Source organism: Mycteria americana, chromosome 3 (assembly GCF_035582795.1).
Source record: "Mycteria americana isolate JAX WOST 10 ecotype Jacksonville Zoo and Gardens chromosome 3, USCA_MyAme_1.0, whole genome shotgun sequence".
In the NCBI taxonomy this organism is placed as follows: domain Eukaryota; kingdom Metazoa; phylum Chordata; class Aves; order Ciconiiformes; family Ciconiidae; genus Mycteria; species Mycteria americana.
In genome coordinates, this window is record NC_134367.1 from 8,321,385 (window position 1) to 8,342,807 (window position 21,423).

Sequence of the window (21,423 nt, forward strand, 5' to 3'; positions counted from 1 at the left end):
CTGTGCCAGTGTTTCACCACAATCATTGTAAAAAACTTCTTCCTTATATCTATTCTAAATCTCCCCTCTTTTAGTTTAAAACCATTACCCCTTGTCGTATCGCAACAGGCCCTGCTAAAAAGTCTGTCCCCATCTTTCTTATAAGCCCCCTTTAAGTACTGAAAGGCCACAATAAGGTCTCCTCAGAGCCTTCTCTTCTCCAGGCTGAACAACCCCAACTCTCAGCCTTTCTTCATAGGAGAGGTGTTCCAGCCCTCTGATCATTTTTGTGGCCCTCCTCTGGGCCTGCTCCAACAGGTCCATGTCTTTCCTGTGCTGGGGACCCCACAGCTGGATGCAGTACTGCAGGTAGGGTCTCACCAGAGCAGAGTAGAGGGGCAGAATCCCCTCCCTCGACCTGCTGGCCACACTTCTTTTGATGCAGCCCAGGATACGGTTGGCCTTCTGGGCTGCGAGTGCACATTGTCGGCTCATGTCCAGCTTTTCATCTACCAAGTCCTTTTCATCTACCCCCAAGTCCTTCTGCACAGGGCTGCTCTCAATCCCTTCATCCCCCCACCTGTATTGATACTGGGGGTTGCCCTGACCCAGGTGCAGGACCCTGCACTTGGCCTTGTTGAACCTCATGAGGTTCACATGGGCCCACTTCTCCAGCTTGTCCAGGTCCCTCTGGATGCCACCCCGACCCTCAGGTGTGTCAGCTGCACCACTCAGCTTGGTCTCATCTGCAAACTTGCTGAGGGTGCACTCAATCCCACTGTTTATGTCATTGATGAAGACATTAAACAGTACCGGTTCCAATACGGACCCCTGAGAGACACCATTTGTCACCAATCTCCAGCTGGACATTGAGCTGTTGACCACTACCCTCCGGATACAACCATCCAACCAATTCCTCATCCACTGAACAGTCCACTCATCAAATCCATAACTCTCCAATTTAGAGAGAAGGATGTTGTGGGGGACCATGTCAAAGGCCTTACAGAAATCCAGATAGACAACATCCATAGCTCTTCCCTTGTCCACTGATGTAGTCACTCCATCATAGAAGGCCACTAGGTTGGTCAGGCAGGACTTGCCCTTGGTGAAGCCATGCTGGCTGTCTCAAATCACGTCCCTGTCCTCCATGTGCCTTAGCATAGCTTCTAGGAGGATCTGTTCCATGATCTTCCCAGGCATAGAGGTGAGGCTGACAGGTCGGTAGTTCCCAGGGTCCTCCTTCCTACCCTTTTTAAAAATGGGTGCAATGTTTCCCTTTTTCCAGTCACCAGGGACTTCACCTGACTGCCATGACTTTTCAGATATCATGGAGAGTGGCTTGGCAGCTATATCAGCTAATTTCCTCAGGACCCTGGGATGCATCTCATCAGGTCCCATAGACTTATGTATGTTTAGATTCCTCAGGTGGTCACAAATGTGATCTTCTCTTACGGTGGGAGGGTCCTCATTTTGTGGTCCATCTGCTCAAGAGATGTGGGAAGAGAGGTTGTCAGTGAAGACTGAGGCAAAGAAGTTGTTTAGTACCTCAGCCTTCTCCTCGTCCGTTGTTACCAGTTTGCCAGTCTTGCTCATCGGGGGGGGATGGGACGACACTTTCTTTGACTTTCCTTTTCTGGCTGACATACCTGTAGAAGCCCTTCTTACTATTCTTTGCATCCTTTGCCAAGTTCATCTCCAGCCACGCCTTGGCCTTTCTGACCCCCTCCCTACACAACCAGGCAGCATCCCTATACTCTTGCCGGGGTACCTGTCCTTGCTTCCACTGCCTGTGCATTTCCCTTTTGCCCTTTGGTTTGACCAGCAGGTCTCGACTCAGCCATGCCAGTCTCTTGCCTTCCTTTCCTGATTTCTTACGCCTGGGGATTGAGAGCTTTTGCACTCTATGGAAAGCGTCCTTAAAGATCTTCCAGCTCTGTTCTGCTCCCTTGTCCCTGAGGGCAGTTTCCCAGGGGGTCTTATTGACTAACTCCTTGAAGAGCTGGAAGTTTGCTTTCCTAAAAGTCAGGGTCCTGACTTTACTCTTCGCCTGACCCATATCCCTCAGGACTATGAACTCCACCAGTGCGTGATCACTGCAACCCAGGCTGCCTCCAATCTTGACATCACCGATTAGTTCGCTTGCGTTGGTGACCATCAGGTCCAGTATCGCATCCCCTCTGGTAGGGCTGTCTTATCCTGCTTAAGAAGTTATCCTCAATGCATTCCAGGAGTCTCCTGGATTGCCTACAGCTCACCATGCTACTTTTCCAGCAGATGTCAGGGTGGTTGAAGTCCCCCAGCAGGACGGGAGCCTACGAGCACAGTGCCTCCTGTAGCTGGAGTAAGGCTTTGTCAATAGGCTCCCCTTGATCGGGCGGCCTGTAGTAGACACCAACCACAAGGTTCCCTTGATGATGGATTATGTGGTTTGCCTTCTCCTTAGAGGGGGTAGGTGATCCTTTTCCTACCCATTGCAAGGTCCTCTGGGGCAGCTCACATCTTCCCTGCACTGTTGAGACACAAGGGGAAAAAAGAATTCTATGCAGAGGTTCCTGTTATAGAATTTGATGTAATTTTATATAAAGTTTTCTTTTGCTTTAAAAAAAAAAAAAAAAAAAAGTGGTTTCTAGCATTTTGAGCTGGTTAAGAACAGTCCTGGATTCGCTCCCCATCCTCTTGGTGATGCAATAAATCAAGAGATGTCTTTTAACCTTTCCTTTTCTTTTTGCTGTATTTTACGAAAACATCTGAATAGCAGCACATTATTAAACAAAATAATATCTCCTTTCATCAGCTATTCATGTTATTAGTTGTAATTAGTTTTACCAGAACATTTCACAGAAATTCTGTATTTTAAAATTTTTACAGTAAATTGTTTCAGCTGTCATTTGTGAGTGATTGTGATGTTTGGTTGTAATTATTATTGCTGTTAAAACTGTGCAGGTCACTAGCTGATATTGATGGAGATGGACAGCTGAAAGCTGATGAGTTTGTGTTAGCCATGCACCTAACTGATATGGCCAAAGCTGGACAACCTCTGCCACTAACTCTGCCTCTTGAGCTGGTACCACCTTCTTTCAGGTATATCACTGAGGGCAGTGAAACATAATATATTTTTAATGGAAGTGTTTTATACAAAGAAAATAACTGTTATTTCTCTGACAATGGTGGGGTTCTTTTGCCTCTAGGAGTGGAAAATACACTGAAAATATAAATGGAACTCTGCCATCTTACCAGCCTGTGCAAGAGGAGGAGCCACAGAAAAAACAGCCAGGTGAAATAGGGTTCACAATGTATAGGGCTGTCTTTGAAGGGCATTGAAACCTTTAGAAAGTGGAAGACATAATCAAATCCCTAGGGAGCTTCATTTCAGGAGCTAGATCCCTTTTAACTTGGATGGTAGGAATGTTGTTAAGTGGATGTAGTCAGCCTATTACATCTAATAGAATTGAGAAGGCAGAGATGGGGGCTGGTTTTAGCTGTAGGAAAGGAAAAGTGTGCTGATTAATAATGTATTTTGGAAAAGAAATCTTTCATGGCCAAATACTGCCATGCTACTGCAAACTTTTTTTTGGCTGAAAGTTTCTGGCATTACTTTGTTCTGGACATTTTGAAAACAAGGGGTTCCAATGTCGTTTAATTCTCTGAAAACTAGATGCAATTTGCACATAATGTAGATTCTACTATTGACTGCCTGATGCTACCAGTAAAAGTCTCTTACATGCACGCTGCAAGACACGACTTGCCTCTCTTTTTGGAAGGGTGGTTGGTTGGAGCCTAAACCATTCCTTTGTATCTCTTATTATCCTATACTGCGGTAATTGAGCTTCATTGTGGGTTGGTTTTTTTCCCTGTTTTTGACTCCAGGAGCTCTTACAGGGAACACCCTTAAAAACTAAGCTCTTTCTCTGTGCGTTAATATTTCTTGCACAGTGGAAAACCTTTTTAACAGAAGATAGTCTTCTCCTAGCTTATAAAAACTGTTCTTTTGTTTTCTCTACAATTCAAGTCATTCTCCTGGTCAGTTTTAAATTACAACATCATTTTGCAATTGGAATAGACTTAGGAAAATTTAAAGGTATTTTGGGAAAGAAAAATAATACTTTAACAAATGCAAGATGCTTATATCATCCATGACCCAACAACCTGAGCCTGCCAAAAAAAAAAAGTATCTGTCTTTAGCGGCATAACGGAGGTACTTGTTTGAGAGCAGTGTTTTGCACAGGACAGAAATAACTACCTTTCCTTATTTTAGTGACATTTGAGGACAAAAGGAAAGCAAACTATGAGAGAGGAAATATGGAGCTGGAAAAACGCCGTCAGGTCCTGTTGGAGCAGCAGCAGAGAGAGGCTGAACGTAAGGCTCAGAAAGAAAGAGAAGAACAGGAGCGAAAAGAGAGAGAACGTCAGGAACAGGAACGGAAAAAACAACTCGAAATGGAAAGGCAGCTGGAGAGACAACGAGAGTTGGAAAGACAAAGGGAAGAAGAAAGGAGGAAAGAAATAGAAAGGCGGGAGGTTGTTTTCTTGAAATTATTTTTTAATGCTTTAAGGAATATGTACATGCATAAAGTATCCACTTGACAGAGCATTCAGGATTTGAACGCTGGCTTTGGTTCTGTCTCCTCGCATGGCCATTGGCAGGTTGTCTTGGAGAGAGAACATCTTTTCTGTCTGAAAACATTGTGTCTGTTGTCAGTGAATCAAGTGTTGGTATAGGTTGAAGATTTTCAGATACTTCATAGGACAAATGAGATTTTCTTGGACAGATTTCTTTAATTTATACAAAAATTTGTATACCAGACAAGATTGTACTGAATTCATAATTGATAATATTTTGACAGTTGAACTGGAGACAAATGCGCTTCTATTGGTGTCTCAGTGCATGCATAAGACTTGCATATTTTATTTAGTTCTGTGAAATACTCAAAGGAGGTTATGAGTAATATCTGTCAACGTGCTCATTTATGGGCAGAATTCTAAGCTAAACAGACTCTCTCTCTGAATTATGTAGCTTTTCTTCATGCAGAGTTAGGAGCATGGTTATAGGATCATTTCCTCCATTCTTTCATTCTGAAGTATATAAGAGCACTTTACAAAAGACAGTATGGTGTGTTGCTGTTCTGCTATTTAGAAATAGAGCACATCATATTCAGTCGTGGTCTCCGAGTTCTGCATCTCCATTGTAATTTAAGGTAATGTAACTTTTCTGCAGGCAGCAAAGCAAGAACTTGAGCGCCAGCGACGATTGGAATGGGAGAGAATTCGTCGCCAAGAACTTCTTAATCAACGTAACAGGGAACAAGAAGAAATTGTCAAGTTGACTTCTAAAAAGAAGAGCCTTAATCTTGAACTAGAAGCCCTGGTACGAGAAATTTCCCTACATATCTTGAAATACAGTATTTTAAAGTATGCAAATCTTAGAATCTACATTAATGGCCCACTAGGAGTTTCAATCTATTTTGAATGAGCAATCTAAAGCAGGTATTTTGGGTTGCTTTCAAGAATTGAACATCAGCTAAACTGCCCACAGGTTTAGTGCAGAAGTGTTTTTTGCTGTATATGGTATAATTTTTTCTTCGATTTCTTTCTAGACGGACAAACATCAGCAAATCTCAGGCAGACTGGAAGATATTCGAAGCAAAAAGCAAATTCGAAAAACCGAGCTGGAGGCTTTAGATAAGAAATATGACCAAGGAATCATGGAAGTTAAGCAACTACAACAACAGCTTCAGGTATGTAACTTTCTGTTAAGCTTGTAGTTTTCCTTTACTTCCTATTCTGTGTTTCTGTAATGCTGTTGATAATACATCCCCATAAGGAGGAATAGTGAATCAGTTTGATTATAGTGGAGAGAGGAAACTGGCAAGGCCGTCAACATTGCAGAGGTTTTTAGTTTTATTTGTGGTGTTAAAGAAATGATTATGCGTACTACAACAAGCTGATAGTTGAATGAAGACAGTTGTCAAAGCCTCAGCTGTTATTTTGTGAACGAATAATAGTGAATTCTCTGTAATTATGAATTCTTTTATGGCTCCAGACTCAAACTTTTTGAGGAATGTTTTTCTGTATGCAGAGCAAATTGGTCTTTGGGCTGAATTATCTCGCTGCTCTTTTTTCTTTTTTTCTCTCTTTGAGTAGCAAAATGTGAGTTACTTCAAATCAGTTGACTACCATAAATCATCCTCAACTATATTTTTATGTAATGCTTCTGCACATCAGGAGCAAACATGAAACTTCTTTTCATGTTCCTGTGTGACACAGAAAGTTACTGTTTTATGTTAGGCTTAGGGCAGTCAACTTAAATGTTCTCATGATGATATTTACGCTTTTAGCATGACTGTTAATTTTTTTCCAGCTGTGTTAATGTTTTTTGGTCAAAAAGCATTCAATTGTAATAGTATTTATATTGAGGGTATAGAAGTCATTTTTCCCTCTACCCCATAATGATAACTTGCATCCACATTTAATTAACATGAGTTGAAGTTATGTTTGAAAATTCACCCGTTTTTACTTCCTGATTTATAAATAATACTAAAAATTTATGTTCTCTTCAATACCTACAGGAGTATCAGAATAGACTAACCTATTTAGTTCCTGAAAAGCAATTGTTAAGTGAAAGAATTAAAAACGCTCAACCTGAAAACACTCAGAGTAAGTGCCTGCAAATAAATTCTCTTCTGTTTGCTTTGCCAGCTTTTCATCACTTGTAAAAAAGGCTGAAGGATACAGAGGTGTTAATCACACCTTCACTTTTATATCTTTTCAGTTAGTGCCATCTTAGCATTGCTGCATCTGCATTTCATTATTTCCTTCATGTTCTAAATAAGGGGCAAACAAACACATTTTTGCAAGAAAGCACAGATGTTGCTTGAAACTTTATTTGTACAGACTATACGGCCCACAGGTGTTATTACACCTTGTCTTTTTTTGGTAGTATAAACTCAAGGGAGTTCATTGATGTAAAATTTACACTGGTCTTTACGTCAAATCACACTAGAAGTCTGTATCTGGAGAAGTTTGCTATGAATTGGTCTGATACTAAAAAAAAACCTTGCAAATTATTCTGTATCTATTACATGTAATGCCTGTGTGTCTCAGGTGTTGGGCCCACTTTGTGCTGTATACTAATAGAAAGATAAATCAAGGAATTTTTATGAGGGAAAGAGGTTGGGACTGTGTGTGTATTAGAAAAATAATAAAATAATTAGTGAAAAGAGAAATCCTTGTAAAATTGCTTGTCTTTCCTTATGCAGGTACAGGAATCAGTTCAGTGCACAGAAAGTCCCTAGAAAAGGAAGAATTATGCCAAAGACTTAAGGAACAACTAGATGCCCTTGAGAAAGAAACGGCTTCTAAACTTGCTGAAATGGATGTATTTAACAGTCAGCTTAAGGTACATCTGTTCTCTAAATACTTAGTCTTACACTGGTAAGCAGTATCTTTATTTCTTCATCCAGTCATAAAGATCGGTGGCACTTCAACCAGGTTCCCAAAAAGCTTTTCCCAACTTTCAATGTCAAATAAGAACTAGCAAAAGTCTCAGAGTAAATAGTGCAATAAAAATGCATTTAAAACTATTGCTAATGTACTAAAATATGAACCTCTTGCTAATCACTGCTTTGCATGAATCAACTGTTGCTCACTCTCAACTTTTGCCTTCTAGAATTCATTTTGATTTAGAATTGAAGTTTTTCAGGCCCTTGCAAATTCTGTTCTTACAGTACTGAGGTTATATTGGCCACTATTTTTGAATTGTGAACTGAACATTTATTGAAAGAAATACAGGGTTTCATAGTACACTGTACAAGATCTGGTAGCAGACTTAGGTATTGTCCTAAAAGTACGCATAGGCCACTTATTTGTGTAGAAGTTAAAAAATACTGACCACTGGCCGTGAAGGCGTTTTTGTTTCAGAGGCAACTCTTGACTTGCCTAAAAACGCATGCAACTCTCAGGCAGGGTAGCATGCATCCCCACTTAACTTTATTTACCAGCTTACTCCTAATGGCACTGATGTGAACTTTACTCTTAAGTAATGGATTTATGCTGGGCCAGTGTGAGGGCTCTGCACTCTCCAATAAAAAGAACACAAAGAAAAATTTGTAAACGTTTAAGGAGTTTCTTTTCTTTTTAAAAAATGGCTACATATAACATGCATTTTTAGTACTTGTTTATTGCATGGCTTGCTGTGTTCAGTGGCTGAATCCACCATTTAGTCTTCCCTAAAATATGGTTTTCAAAATACAGTGCAAAGATTAATTGGCTTTTTATCTGCCTTATCTTACAGTGTGAGAATATGGATGATTCTGTTCTTCAGTGCCTTTTGTCTCTGCTAAGCTGTCTCAACAACCTCTTCCTCTTACTTAAGGTTATTTTCTAATCTTTGGCTCTTTTGGTTTTTAATTATTTCGCAATTTTTCTCTGCTTACCCTTTCTGTTTGGATGTACCACTTCTATTAAATAAATTTTCCTAAAATAAAATCGATAGGCTTTTTCTTTCTGCTAGCTTTTACGTCCTCTTAAAGACTGAACATTTTCTTACCTGCTTAGAAAGCCAAACTGCAAAATACTGATACCCATTTTATTTATTAACAGACTATGTTCACTAAGTTGTTGTTTTACCCAGATATTTTTATTTTTAGTTAAAGTAACATCAACCAAAAAAATACTGTCTTAGATGGAAACAGTGTCTTCTCCCACCTTTCCATCTGTTGCTTTCTACCTGTCTCGCTATGCCTGTATCCATACATCTTAAGCTGTGAGCCAGGTTAATGAATTCTTGTTTGAGTTTAAGAGTCTAGAAATAGCATCAATGCCCAGAATATGACATATGACATGGCAAAGACAATGCTATTAAGCCTCCAGATTAACCCAGTACTAAAACCTACTTGCTGTTTTTCCTCAACACTGCTTTTGTCTGCTGGGGTCAGAAATCGAACTTTGGGTTTTTGGTTTGTTTGTTTTTTTGTTTTTTTTTTTTTTTTGTTTTTTGTTTTTTTTTTTTAATTTATCCCCCCCCCCCCCAGTTATTCTCAGAATTACTTAACTGACCTTTCCATTTTGCATGAGGGTTATTCTGTCCTTAAATCAAAGATAGAAGAGTTCTTATAATGCAATTTTGTTTCCATAGTGATCCTCAATTTCTGTGCAAAATGAGAAGAAAAAGTATTCTCAGCTGAATGTGTTTGGGGAAAAATAGTAGCCAATTGTTTGGTTTAGTTTGTTGCTACAGAGACTTTCACAGAAATCTCATTGTCTTGCCCTTTTCATATAAATTGTACCGTATCTCTTAGGCAACATGATTATTGGTAGAGGTGCGTATTGTAGTGGGAATAGATCATTCTTAATTGCTTTATTTGCATTTATGAGATCAGATATGAAAAGTCAGGGTATACCTGTTGCATTGCTCAGTCTGTATCAATAGCATTCCTAAGAAAAAATAACGTAGTATCTTACAGATGTTTTGTAACATGGTGAAGCACAATCTAAAGTAATTCTATTGTTGATTTTTCTCTTCTGTAAATTTAATTATCCCAAAGATTCATGCTGATTTTCTGCTGTGAAAAAGTTTGTTATCAGAGGGAGATGGAATAGGAATTGCGGATGCGTTCGAAAGAGAGTAAAATTGTGAAGTTTACAAATACAGGAAAACTCCAGTCTGAGTTAGTCTTTAGGCTATGGCTTCTCGCAGTGGTAAGCTTGCTGGATATTTTTATAAAGTTTCTCTGATTTAAATATGGGACTGATCATTCAGACAGCATCGGAAAGGTGAACGCCCTACTGAAGGGATGCGTTCTCAGGTTTATGGTATTGCGTTGGCTTTCAGTTGAAGTCTGCCTCCTCGGCAAATGTGTCTTGTAGTTATTTAAAATATGCTTCATTGCTTTCTGCGTCCTTAGATAATGTCGTGTTTGAACACTCAGTTTTATATCTTCCCTTCTCCTCTGTTGTATTTGCCATTTCCAGGAGGTGTATGACTGGAAGGGCTCTTTGAAAGCCTAAGTTACGTCAAAGGCTTTGCAAACCTGCCAGCTACTTTTATACTTCTGTTTGTTTGATTTCTTTACAGTGACCTCCAAGGACTATTAATAACTTAATATTACTTTGTCCATTTGTATTAAAAGTTGGTTCACAAAGCATTAAAATGCCTGGATGATTTTCTCGAGAGATTGACTTTATTCCTTTTGGTGTACTTCATTGTCTTTCCTCATTAGGACCTGAGAGAAAGTTACAGTACACAGCAGTTAGCCTTGGAGCAGCTCCACAAGATCAAACAGGACAAAATAAGAGAGGTAGAAAAAAGAAGAGCTGAACTTGCACAGAAAAAGCGACTGGAAGATGAGGCTGCAAGGTACTATGTCTGAATGTATCAGCATTGCAGTTTTTAAAGCAAAAGAATGCTGTGGTGACTTTAAGATGCTGACTGTAATAAGCAGGAAGTCTAATCAGTAAAAATACATCCTAGTGAGTTGCCTTAGAGAAAACGTTTTATAGGGAGTACTACTGATATAAGATGGTTTGAATTTCCTCTTTCCAATCTGTTTTCATCTTCTTTAAAAAAAAAAACAACCTTATAATTCAGATAAACCAAGTAGTCACTTCTGCTAATAAGTCTTTTTTAGCTCCTTTAATAGATAATCCTCACACATTTAAAATTCCTTATATTTTCTGCCTTGTTTTGCTGGCCTTCAAAAGATCTGACCTGTTTCCTTAAAAGCACTTCTGACTGAGTAGGTACTATTTTTTTGTCATGTATATCCAGCCAGTTGTGAGATTGATACTTAAGACAACAGGAAAGGCATTGACTGCTTCATTCCTATGTTAATCTTGGAAGCTGGATGAGTGAGCAAGCTTTGAGTTTTGAATTTGGTTCCTTTTTTAGGAGGACAATGAGAAAATTCAAATATATGTCTGAGAGGATCATCCCTTCACTTACATGGTCCTGGTTTTGCTCAGCCCAGCCCTGTATCAAGCACTCAAACTTTTACTGTTCTCAGCTCTTGGTTTCTCGTGGTCTTGTTCCCAAGGAGTTTTGTTTTCTTTTGTTTCACTGATTAAGAAACCATAGTTTCTAGGGTTTTATTCTGGCTGTCTTAAGAAGCCACTCTGTTTTTCCTCTCTCCAGACCTTCTGCTGTCAGCTGCCTATTTTGTGCTTAGCAGCCGTGGATCGAAACAGTGCCAGAGAGAGGGTGGATGGGCGCTCTCAGTGGGCAGTCCTCAGCTCTGGAGTTGCTTTGGTGTACTAGTTTTGACTTCTAATTCAGAGAATTGCTGTGTTTTGTCTTTTTAATTTGAGAACGATTTTCTTTTTCGATGATTCATATTTGCTTTGACTGTTTTTAATGAAGCAGAGGTAGTGACCTTGTAATATGTGTGATTCATGGTTTTAACTCATGACAGTGTTTTTCTACAACAGTGTGATGGAGTTTCACAACATTTTTGACAGTCCCTTTAAGAGAACCATATGCCACATGTATAATGATGTCCTGTTAATTTTTCTGTTGAACATAGGTATCTGATAGACTAACAATGTTACTGCACAGCTCCTACTAGATCCTGTCATGTGCTTGAAAACACAATAAAATGACCATCAGATGAGTGGACCTCCCACAGTGATTTGATGAAGCTGTCTCCTCTAGGCATGGTCCCTGCTCAGCAGCCTCTTCAGAAGGTGGCCCAAAGGGTTAGGTCCACTATTTTCAGAAGAAAGGTCTCGGCAGCTAAAATACAATTATTTTTAAGGGTGTTGGATTGGATAATAACTTCTTTGGAGAGATAAGGCACAGGATAAAATCTGAATAATTTCAGAGAATACAGTCAGATTTCCAGATTCTGTCTGCTGAAGAGTGTGGCAGGGATAAGCGTATTGAATAGATTACAACTGCTGAAGGCAAAAAGTTAAAGCAGCAAAGATCAGTATGCAAAGGCTATTTTTACGTATGTACCAGAGTGAAATTTTTTTACTAATCTGTTTGGAAACCTTAGTTTCCAGTCATGAGATTTGGATACTGCCTTGGTGGACAGCTTAAAACCACCTTTGTTCAATTAACAGATCACTTCTTGCTCATCAGCATGTAGGTGAGCAGAACTGCTCGTGGAGGCACTGAACAAGTAACCATGTGGCAGCGTTTCTATACCAATAATTTTAATCCATTTGTTATTCATACGTGAAATATACTGGCACTCATGTTAAGACAAAGCACGGTCTCCTGTGGAAGAGCTTATCGCCCAAAGAGAAAAGTAGTCAATATCATAGACTTAATTTTACTTAAAAGTGCAGTTGATTAATCTGTGAACACGATCTCATTCATTTTTATCTGAATGTTCTTTCAGAAAAGCGAAACGGGAGAAAGAGAACCGATGGCAGGAAAACATCCGAAAGGAAGAAGAAGAGAAAAAGAAGCGATTGGAGGAAGAACGAATGCAGGAAAAAGTTCAAGAAAAGCTGAAAGCTGAAGAAGCAGTTGCTCTGATGAGAGAAAGGGAAAATAAACAACAGCTTCATGCAGAGGAGGAGAAAAATATGCGAGCCACGATCTTGAGGGAAACAGAACAACAAAGGCAGAGGCAACTGGAAGAAGATAAAAGAAAGCAAGAACAAATTGCAAAAGAAGCTGAGGAGAGGCGAAAGCAGAACGAAGAAATAAAGAAGATAAAAGAAGTGACCAACTCTCAAGAGGTGGAGAAACGCACTTCTAAATTAAACATAAATGAGAAGTTTGCAGATCTATTGAAACCAACAGAGGGTAAAAGTCTTAAGCCACCCTGGAAAAATGAAGGTAATCTTAGTCTGTTAGATTTTTGTTTTAATGATTCTTATTTTACTGAGCGTTACTTCATTCTTTAAATGTATTATTGTTGATGTGACACTATGGCAGGCTTATTGCCTAAAATATTATTTAAAAAAACCCACAGCAATGTTTCATGCCTTTAGTTAGTTCTAAAGCATCCTATTAACTTAGGTTACTTCTATCAGTTTTCAACACCTATGGCTCTGATGACAAATCTTCCAGTGATCATGGCCAACAAATCACAGATGCTGGAAACAGTAATATTTTAGATTTTTCCTACGACCTGCACTTTCTGTCATTAAAGTAGAATGCTAATGTGGAGGGGTTTTGTTCAGTGATGAGTGGATGGGCAGGTAATGCTCAATGAAGTGATTTATTAACATTGAAATCTAGTTTATTTCTGCATTACTCAATGCCTCTTATTAAAAAACAAAGAACTGAAGTCAACCTAACTCTAGTTGTGGGACTTTGAAAAATACTGGTTTAACAATATTTTTGCTAAAGGCAGTTTTGATTAGTTCCATCCTTCATTAGTTCTTGTCAGTTTTTATTAGCCACTTTTATCACTGAGTTCAGCAAGAACCAAATTAGACCAGTGCCAAAAGATATTTGCACACCTCAGCTATACCTTGTGAAACATTCGCTGTTAGCAACATCAGTCTCAGACTTGGAGAACATAGATGCAAAGAAAATAGAAATAGTGGTATTTTAGGTTTCTAAATAAAACCTTCACAACTGCTGCTGAACACTTACTGTTGTAGCAGTGGTAGCTTTTCAACTTGGAAAATTGTAATTGTGTTAAATGAGACTATATTAAAGCATTGGCTTAGCCAGAGCAGTTTGAGAAGGAAAGATGAGAATGTAAAGATGTCATTTTTTGGCTTCAGAAGACAATGCATTTTATTGCCTGTGTTACGTTTACTGTGATTAGCATGTTAAACTCTTGCATTCTAAGCATCCTATCAGTGTGTTGTAGCTAGTTATCTCCTTCAATAGTTGCATAGTGTCTTTGGGGCAAGAACAGTTCTCTTCTTATAGTCATGCCTGTTGCTTAGAATGGTAGGGCCCCAACTAAGTGCATGTCTTTCAGCTGTATCAGAATGATAACTAGTTTTCTTATCCTTTCAGGCAATGCAGTTAGTGTCTCAGAGTCTAGGAATTCAGTTGCCTTGGTAAATTACAGAGCCTTATATCCATTTGAAGCAAGGAATCACGATGAGATGAGCTTTAATACTGGGGATGTAATTCAGGTAAGATTTGCCATTGACATTTAACTTGTAAAAGCCCAACCCCACTTTCCCAGCCTTGAGATACACCAAGATCTTAAGTGTCAAAAGCATTATTTTGATATATTTTAAGACTTAACTCAAAATTTGATTGGGTTGGTTTGGTTTTTAATGGGTGAAATTAGGATTAGTTCAGCTAAAATGTTTCTTTGGATCTTACACATCCTAGAGGTGTTAAGAATCTGTTTAGAATACCAATAGTGAACTCTAAACATAAACTTTCTGAAATCACTTAATCAGGAATGATGTAGTTGCTGCAGTTCGTTGTAAATATACAGGTTGGCCTTTAAGCGTCTACTTGAAAGATGAGTGTAGAAAATAGAGACATGAATGGCTGCATAAAATGACAAAATTATTAATGCCATTTCAATTCAAATTACACAAACTAGTTATTTAACAAGTAGACATGAAAGGTTCTTCTGAATCTGAATACTGTTTTCTAATGTATTGTTAGCATAGACTTCTGCGTCTTGTTGGCTGGTCCTTTGTAAATGCTCCCTCAGGCAGATATCTGTAGTAGTTTATTCTGTGTCCATTCTTTGTAGCACTTTTCTGGATTCAGCTGAATATGCTATCTATAATACTATAGCAGGACCATAAGACTCAAAATGTCTTCTGGCTTCTCAGTTGAAATCTGTGTTATTTCGTGTAATTATATCACTTGTCAGCATACAGGTGTTTGACAGCATGTGCATTCAGGTGGACTTGTGAAAACTGATTTACAGCTGTGGTAATACAATTAATGTGTAGGTATCTTATTATACCTTATCTAACCATAAGTCCATATGGTTCCTCCTCAGATTATAAGCGATATAGGTAGGTGATAAGGGACAATTTATAAAGCAATGTGGTATGAAATATTAAAACACTTAAGTATTAGCCTGCAGTTTGACAGTCTTAAATCATTTATTTGCATTTTCATACCAATGAAGCATGGAAGAGGGAACAAGAGAAGTAGGTTTTGTTTCGGCTTCCTTCTCAGATATAATTAACTGTGTCATTTAAGTACTAATAACTTATTTTAGAAATAGGCTAACAGCCGCTGCTGCCTCCTCCTCCTCTTACAGCCCAAACCTCAACTAAGCTAACTAGCTGATAGTATTTGATGAGCTGCTAATTTTGACTAATTTACAGCATAATGGAGACTTCTGTATTGCTATGAATGTTTAAGGATGCTCTTGGCTGGGTGCTGGTCTCCTTTCCCAAATAACAAGTGATAGGATGAGAGAAAATGGTCTCAGATTGTGCCAGGGGAGGTTTAGATTGGATATTAGGAAAAATTTCTTCACTGAAAGGGTTGTCAAGCATTGGAACAGGCTGCCCAGGGAAGTGGTTGAGTCACCATCCCTGGAGGTATTTAAAAGACGTGTAGATGTGGTGCTGAGGGACATAGTTTAGTGGTGGACTTGGCAGTGCTAGGTTAACGGGTGGACTTGATGATCTTAAAGGTCTTTTCCAACCTAAACGATTCTATGATTCTATTCTATACTTAATCGTATAGTAAATAACAGAATTTTTGGATGTTTTTTGGATGCAGTCAAATGACACAATTATATCTGTAAGCAGAAGTGCAGCAGTTGTTTTGGCGTGCCGCTAGGCTCACCAGCCGTTGCTTCTTGGCTGTGTATTCGGCAAAATACAGCACAATGCACTATAATTTTTGCAAGCCAGAATGGCTCCAGGTATAGTACATAGTCCCCAATGTGCATGTTTGGGACCTGTTTGAAGGAGTATAATGTCTTTGAGGCCCTTCTCTACCTGTATCTAAAAACAGTGCAATTGCATCATCACCCTGTTTCTTGAACAGGGCAAAATCAGCTCAATTCTGAAAGGGAAGAGAATGAAAATGCTGATCCTTGTGTGAGTGCTGCTCACACTGTTCAATTCAGAGTGCCAGCAGGTGCTGACACACTGGATACCCTGTTTGTTTCATGCTCCTAATTGTGTTTTCTTTGTATTTGTTCTCCTGTCCATAGGTTGATGAAAAAACTGTGGGAGAGCCTGGTTGGCTTTATGGGAGTTTTCAAGGACATTTTGGTTGGTTTCCATGCAATTATGTAGAAAAAATACCAGAAGGAGAAAAATCTTTATCTCCTAAGAAGGCCTTACTTCCTCCTACAGTATCTTTATCTACTACCTCAGCTGCTTCAGAGTGAGTTTTTGTTACATTTGTGTTAAAATTGCTTTTTCTAAATTTAGCTAACACATAGTGTACTGTATAGTTTCATTCAGTGTTTGTTTTTAAAATATAAATGCAGAAAACTTACTGAAGAACCTACCTGAAAGTCTTAGCTTGGAAACTGTAAGTATTTGATAGTCTGCTTCACATTATGTAGAATATCTGTTTTATATATGTTAAAAAAAAAAAAAGTGATTCTGCCTGAGGTACTTCTGAAATAAAAATTGTGATGTGTTAAATATGTCTGTATTCAATTTGCAGACCACTTTCACCGAGTAAATCCGCAGAAGAATCTGATTACCAAAACATAACGTTTTCTAGCCTGAACGTTAATGCAGCATGGCAACAGAAATCAGCTTTTACTCGCACTGTGTCCCCTGGATCTGTTTCGCCCATTCATGGACAGGTATGGAGAACTTGCTGTATTTTAGATTGATGTTAATGAAACTGATTTTAAAAAAAAAAAAACCAACCCAAAACTAAAAAAAACCCCAAACAAAAACCCCCAAACCAAACGAAACCACAGCTTTTCTAATACTGGGTGCACTGAACAGTCTAGAGGATAAAGAAACTAGTCTGAATTCTCCAGTAGTGTGCACTGACATAATTCCATGCATTTCCATGGACCAGTGAGCAAGAATACTCATGCAGTATGTTTTGTAATTCTATAATAATTTTCACCTCTAATTAGACACAAGATATTCCTAGCAAATAAGAAACAGAGTTGAGAGATTGTTCCTGAGTCAACAGGTTGTATACAGCAATGTAGAACGTTGTTGACCAGACATCAAATTATTCAGCCAACACTTAGCAATGAAATTGCATAGACTGCAATTAAAAGATACATAGCTGTTGGTTTGGTTGGTTTTTTTTTTAACACTTGCACCAATTTGGGGTAGTATGGTCAACCAACATCTCCACTTCTCTCTTAACAGGGGCAACCTGTCGAGAACTTAAAAGCACAAGCACTTTGCTCTTGGACTGCAAAAAAAGATAACCACTTGAATTTTTCAAAAAATGATATCATTACTGTCCTGGAGCAGCAGGAGAACTGGTGGTTTGGAGAGGTCCATGGAGGAAGGGGTTGGTTTCCAAAATCTTACGTCAAGCTGTTACCTGGGAGTGAAATCAAGAAAGAGGAGTAAGTATGACTTTTGGTTTTGTTTTATTCAACAGTTTACAAAAAAAGGTGGTTTTAAGAGTACAAAATTCTCACAGTGCTTTAAAGTGCAGAATATAAATACTGTTTACAATTTATACTGTGCCATGTTAAGCTTTTATTATTTCATTCTGGCAAGCCAAGCAATGTTGGGCTCACTACTGTGTAAACACAGTTTTCCAAGGCTGAGTGCTGTGAAAAATCAGTGGTGTTAGATTATTCATCGAGTGCCAGACTTTGTTTTGCTTCATTACCGAGTCAGCTCTCTTGCAGTGTAGTTGCTTTCTGCCTCTGAAGGTGCCAATTTCTAATTGACCTGCAAAGAACTGTAAGCTCGTAAGGCGCGTCTTGCAGAAATAGTGTATTTTTCTTTACTTGAAAAGATCATTATTCTAATGCTGCAATGCAGCTGTTCAGGTAATAATTCAAAGTCTGGTTTCCGCTGGGATGGGCTGTACCATTGTGTGTGAATTGTTGTTTTCATGCGTTATGATAAAAGTTCTTAGAAATTCTCTAGAATGAGATAATTTAGACAAAATCTTTAATTTGTACTTCTTTTGGATAGCATAATTTGTGAATATATCTTCTCGTCTTTCATTACGTTACTTTTTTTTTTTTTGAAGTGGTGTGCTCTTGGATATCAGTAATATCTGTCACTGTTTGACAGTCAGGGAAGTCTCTGCAATTAATTCAAAGGCAATACCAACTTTGAGATAACCAAAGTGAACTTAGTCTCATCCTAATAAAGAGATTTGTTCTTCATCAGCCTTTTTAGTTACTCAAACTCTTTTTTCTTTCTGCAGACCAGAAGCTATTTATGCAGCTGTAAACAAAAAGCCTAACACACAGTCTTATGCAGCAGGAGAGGGTAAGACAGCATGAAATATGCTACTTAATGATACAGTCTGTTTCTGCTTAATGGCATGTGAATAAACTTAAATATGTGAAGAGTTTCTGAGCAGGCCTTTTAATGTTTGTCCAAAAGATACAGTGCAAATCTTGAGCTACTGTTACAAGAATTGTAAAACAGGAACTTAAGTAAAGCTTATAACTAATTCAGGTTGAGCATAGGCCTGGGTTTTGGTTTTGATTTTAAGACTTTTGCTTGAGCATTAATTTATTTCTGAAAACTTAAATATGTCTCATACCCATAAGCCGAGTTCTCTTCCTGCTGTTCTCTACTGTCTTATACTGTACTGTAGAGACATGAGAAGGGATTTTTAGTCTCCTGAGTGTGGATCATTCTCTTTTAACCAGTAGGGAGTAGAGACAACAAACATTACTGGAGAAAAATTTGTGGGAAGCATTTTCTAAGCCTTTTAATCTAGTGTATCTCCATGGTTCCCCAATTATATTTTCATTCCACTTGTGTTTTTTCATTTTTGCTGTGTTAGTGAGATAAGAATGGTTTTAATCAGGTTTAGGTGTGGAATATACGTGCTTGCTGTGAAACACAGAGGTAGGGTGGAATACTTAATGCAAGAGATGAGTTTTCCAGCTGTGGCCTACAGGCCTCTGCTGATCCGCAGGATGATGGTATGGTAGTAGCTCTCACTGTGCCAAATTCACCTATCTGTACAAAGTTGTGTACCTGTAATTCAGAGTCGTAAGCATGAGGCGAGATGTGATTACAATCAAGCAAGTAGGTAGGTTGATTCACAAACTTGTGAAGACATGATCCATGTTATGAACACACTGATGTACGCTGATATCCAAGATAGCTTTACTTGCATCTGACGTACTTTTATCCTCCTATCTGAAAGTATTGTCTCTTTCTTTATATGTGCTGTTTGCACAGAGTATGTTGCGCTCTATTCATACTCAAGCTCTGAGCCTGGTGACTTGACTTTCATGGAAGGTGAGGAAATCCTAGTGACCCAGAAGGAAGGGGAATGGTGGACCGGGAGCATTGATGGCAGAACTGGAATCTTCCCCTCCAATTATGTCAAACCAAAGGATCAAGAAGTGAGTTCGTATTCTGAGAATGAACGCACGATGCTTTTTCTCAATTTTATTGTATTACTGGTATTGATATCTAGCTCTTAGGTAGTGATTTTAAGCAGGGGTTAATGTGCTTGACAGAAAGGAAAAGCCTCAGTAGCTTGAGTGCTTAATCAGTGCTCTAGCCACAGTGTCACACTGTCTCTTTTCATACTGGATAGTATTTTGTAAATACAGGCTCAAAATTAAAATCTCCCTGTGCTTTTCTGTCCACATGCTTAAAGTTGGTGTAAACTCTACTGGTTTTATTGCACATTAAAAGATGATGGTTTTGTCTTTGTAGGCTTCTAGCATTGCTGGGAAAACTGGAACAATAAATAAGAAACCTGGTAAGTGTGTGATAACTTTTTAACATTTAGGACTGTTTCTTAAGTGACTACGAGCATTTAGGTTCATAGCAGTGTTAATGGTGGCTAACGTGCTTAGCTGCAAGATATGTACCAGGATATTTCTGTGGATCTAGCTCTTACTGTAATGAAAAGATAACAAATGCAGTTAATGTATTATCTTTTCAGAAATTGCTCAGGTTACTACTGCCTATGCTGCATCGGGATCTGAACAGCTTAGTCTTGCTCCAGGACAGCTAATACTTATTCTGAAGAAAAACGCTAGTGGATGGTGGCAAGGAGAGTTGCAGGTAATTATTGAAGGAGAAATAATTGTGACTTCATGAACGGCAAGGAGGTGATCTTGGGTTTAATTCGAGAAAACAACTAAGTATAACGTTCTAAAAGCTGGCTAGAAAGTTATTTTCATCTTGTATAAACCATATTTGGGGAAAACCAAGTTTTTAATTAAACCTTGGGTTGCTGGGGTTATTTGTTTGTTTTGTTTGTTTGTTTGTTGGGGGGGGGTTGGTCACAGAAAATAGTAAAACTGTCAATGAACATGTGCATGGGAGGGGGAAGAGGGATGTTGACAGTTAATAAATTGGTTAGGATTTAATTGGTAAAACATGAAATTGTAAAATTACTCTAATGAAAGAACAGGAATTCTTGGAAGTTGAAGTTGGAAGCTAGTTTATTGTGAAGGTTGCTGTTCCCACTTTTCTCCTTTCCCCGCCTAGCAATGAATTCTAGTCCCAAGGGTTGAGAGTACTGTTACATGATGTTCTTAAATCATAGTTGATATTTTGACTTTTGGATCTTGGCCGTAATAGCTTTCATCTTTGCAACCAATGCAAAAAGTTAAGTCATGATCTTACAATGTCTCTTTGTTACCCTTTTCTTTAGCTGAATTTTAGCTGCAGTGCCAGCCTGAATTTAAACATGTTACTTCCAATACTAAATGCTATTTCCAATATTGGGATTGAACAGCACAACAGAAAGTTCTGTCCTCTTAATATAACTTAATTGGCCTTTCCCAAGGTGTTCTACAGCTGCACACACTCTGTTTTGAGTGAATGCTCTTGTTAACACCTATCTTCCTTCTCCAACAGTTAGAACAGGGCTGGTCTAAGTATTCAGCATCTGTTTTTAAAACCAGCCTGCTTTACAGGTACAGGAGATCACAGTGAGCAGGTTGAGAAATTGATGCATTGAATTGCTGTGAATTAACAGCAGTGGAAAATGTATTCATAGTGTGTGCAAAAAAAAAAAAAAACAGGAAACAATGAGTAGTTTGTACTTTAATAAAAGTAGGCCCAGTGCTGGTTCAGGAAGAAGCTTCAAAGAATAAAAAAAAAAAAAAAAAAAAAAGAAAAAGTGGGGGAAAGGAAACTAAGGTACACAATAACTAAGATACACAATTGTCAATTCTTGCTAGTTTGAATTTCTTTTTTTGTTGTAGTAGAGCTCACTCTGCAGTTACTGCTTTCAAAAATCTATGCTCGCTTTTACATCCTGACTTTTTTGTGTACTCTGAAGTATATTTGTTTCTTCACTGTGTGCAGAGATCGTCTTTACCTGTGGGACTAAAAAAGCAAAGACTAAAAAATGAGGAAATTATTTTCAAACTCTCACATGCTGTACTAGGTAGGAAGTGATATCAAATACTTAGGATTTTCAAAGGTAGCTTATGGTAA

At 38.5% G+C, this 21,423-nt stretch overlaps 1 protein-coding gene across 5 annotated transcripts in view; it reads left to right on the forward strand.

The window, feature by feature from the left end:
- The window catches only part of ITSN2 (intersectin 2), a 90,382-nt gene that overhangs the window by 44,704 nt on the left and 24,255 nt on the right, over positions 1–21,423 (forward strand). For all 5 annotated transcript variants that reach the window (XM_075497810.1, XM_075497813.1, XM_075497814.1 and 2 more), the window contains exons 10-26: positions 2,923–3,060; positions 3,168–3,253; positions 4,235–4,497; positions 5,195–5,344; positions 5,574–5,714; positions 6,546–6,633; positions 7,236–7,375; positions 10,197–10,333; positions 12,318–12,763; positions 13,904–14,025; positions 16,038–16,213; positions 16,502–16,646; positions 17,176–17,381; positions 18,203–18,267; positions 19,198–19,364; positions 19,684–19,729; positions 19,916–20,037. In XM_075497810.1, coding sequence (XP_075353925.1) covers positions 2,923–3,060; positions 3,168–3,253; positions 4,235–4,497; positions 5,195–5,344; positions 5,574–5,714; positions 6,546–6,633; positions 7,236–7,375; positions 10,197–10,333; positions 12,318–12,763; positions 13,904–14,025; positions 16,038–16,213; positions 16,502–16,646; positions 17,176–17,381; positions 18,203–18,267; positions 19,198–19,364; positions 19,684–19,729; positions 19,916–20,037 — 2,638 coding nt within the window. The remainder of the gene's footprint in view (positions 1–2,922; positions 3,061–3,167; positions 3,254–4,234; positions 4,498–5,194; positions 5,345–5,573; positions 5,715–6,545; positions 6,634–7,235; positions 7,376–10,196; positions 10,334–12,317; positions 12,764–13,903; positions 14,026–16,037; positions 16,214–16,501; positions 16,647–17,175; positions 17,382–18,202; positions 18,268–19,197; positions 19,365–19,683; positions 19,730–19,915; positions 20,038–21,423) is intronic.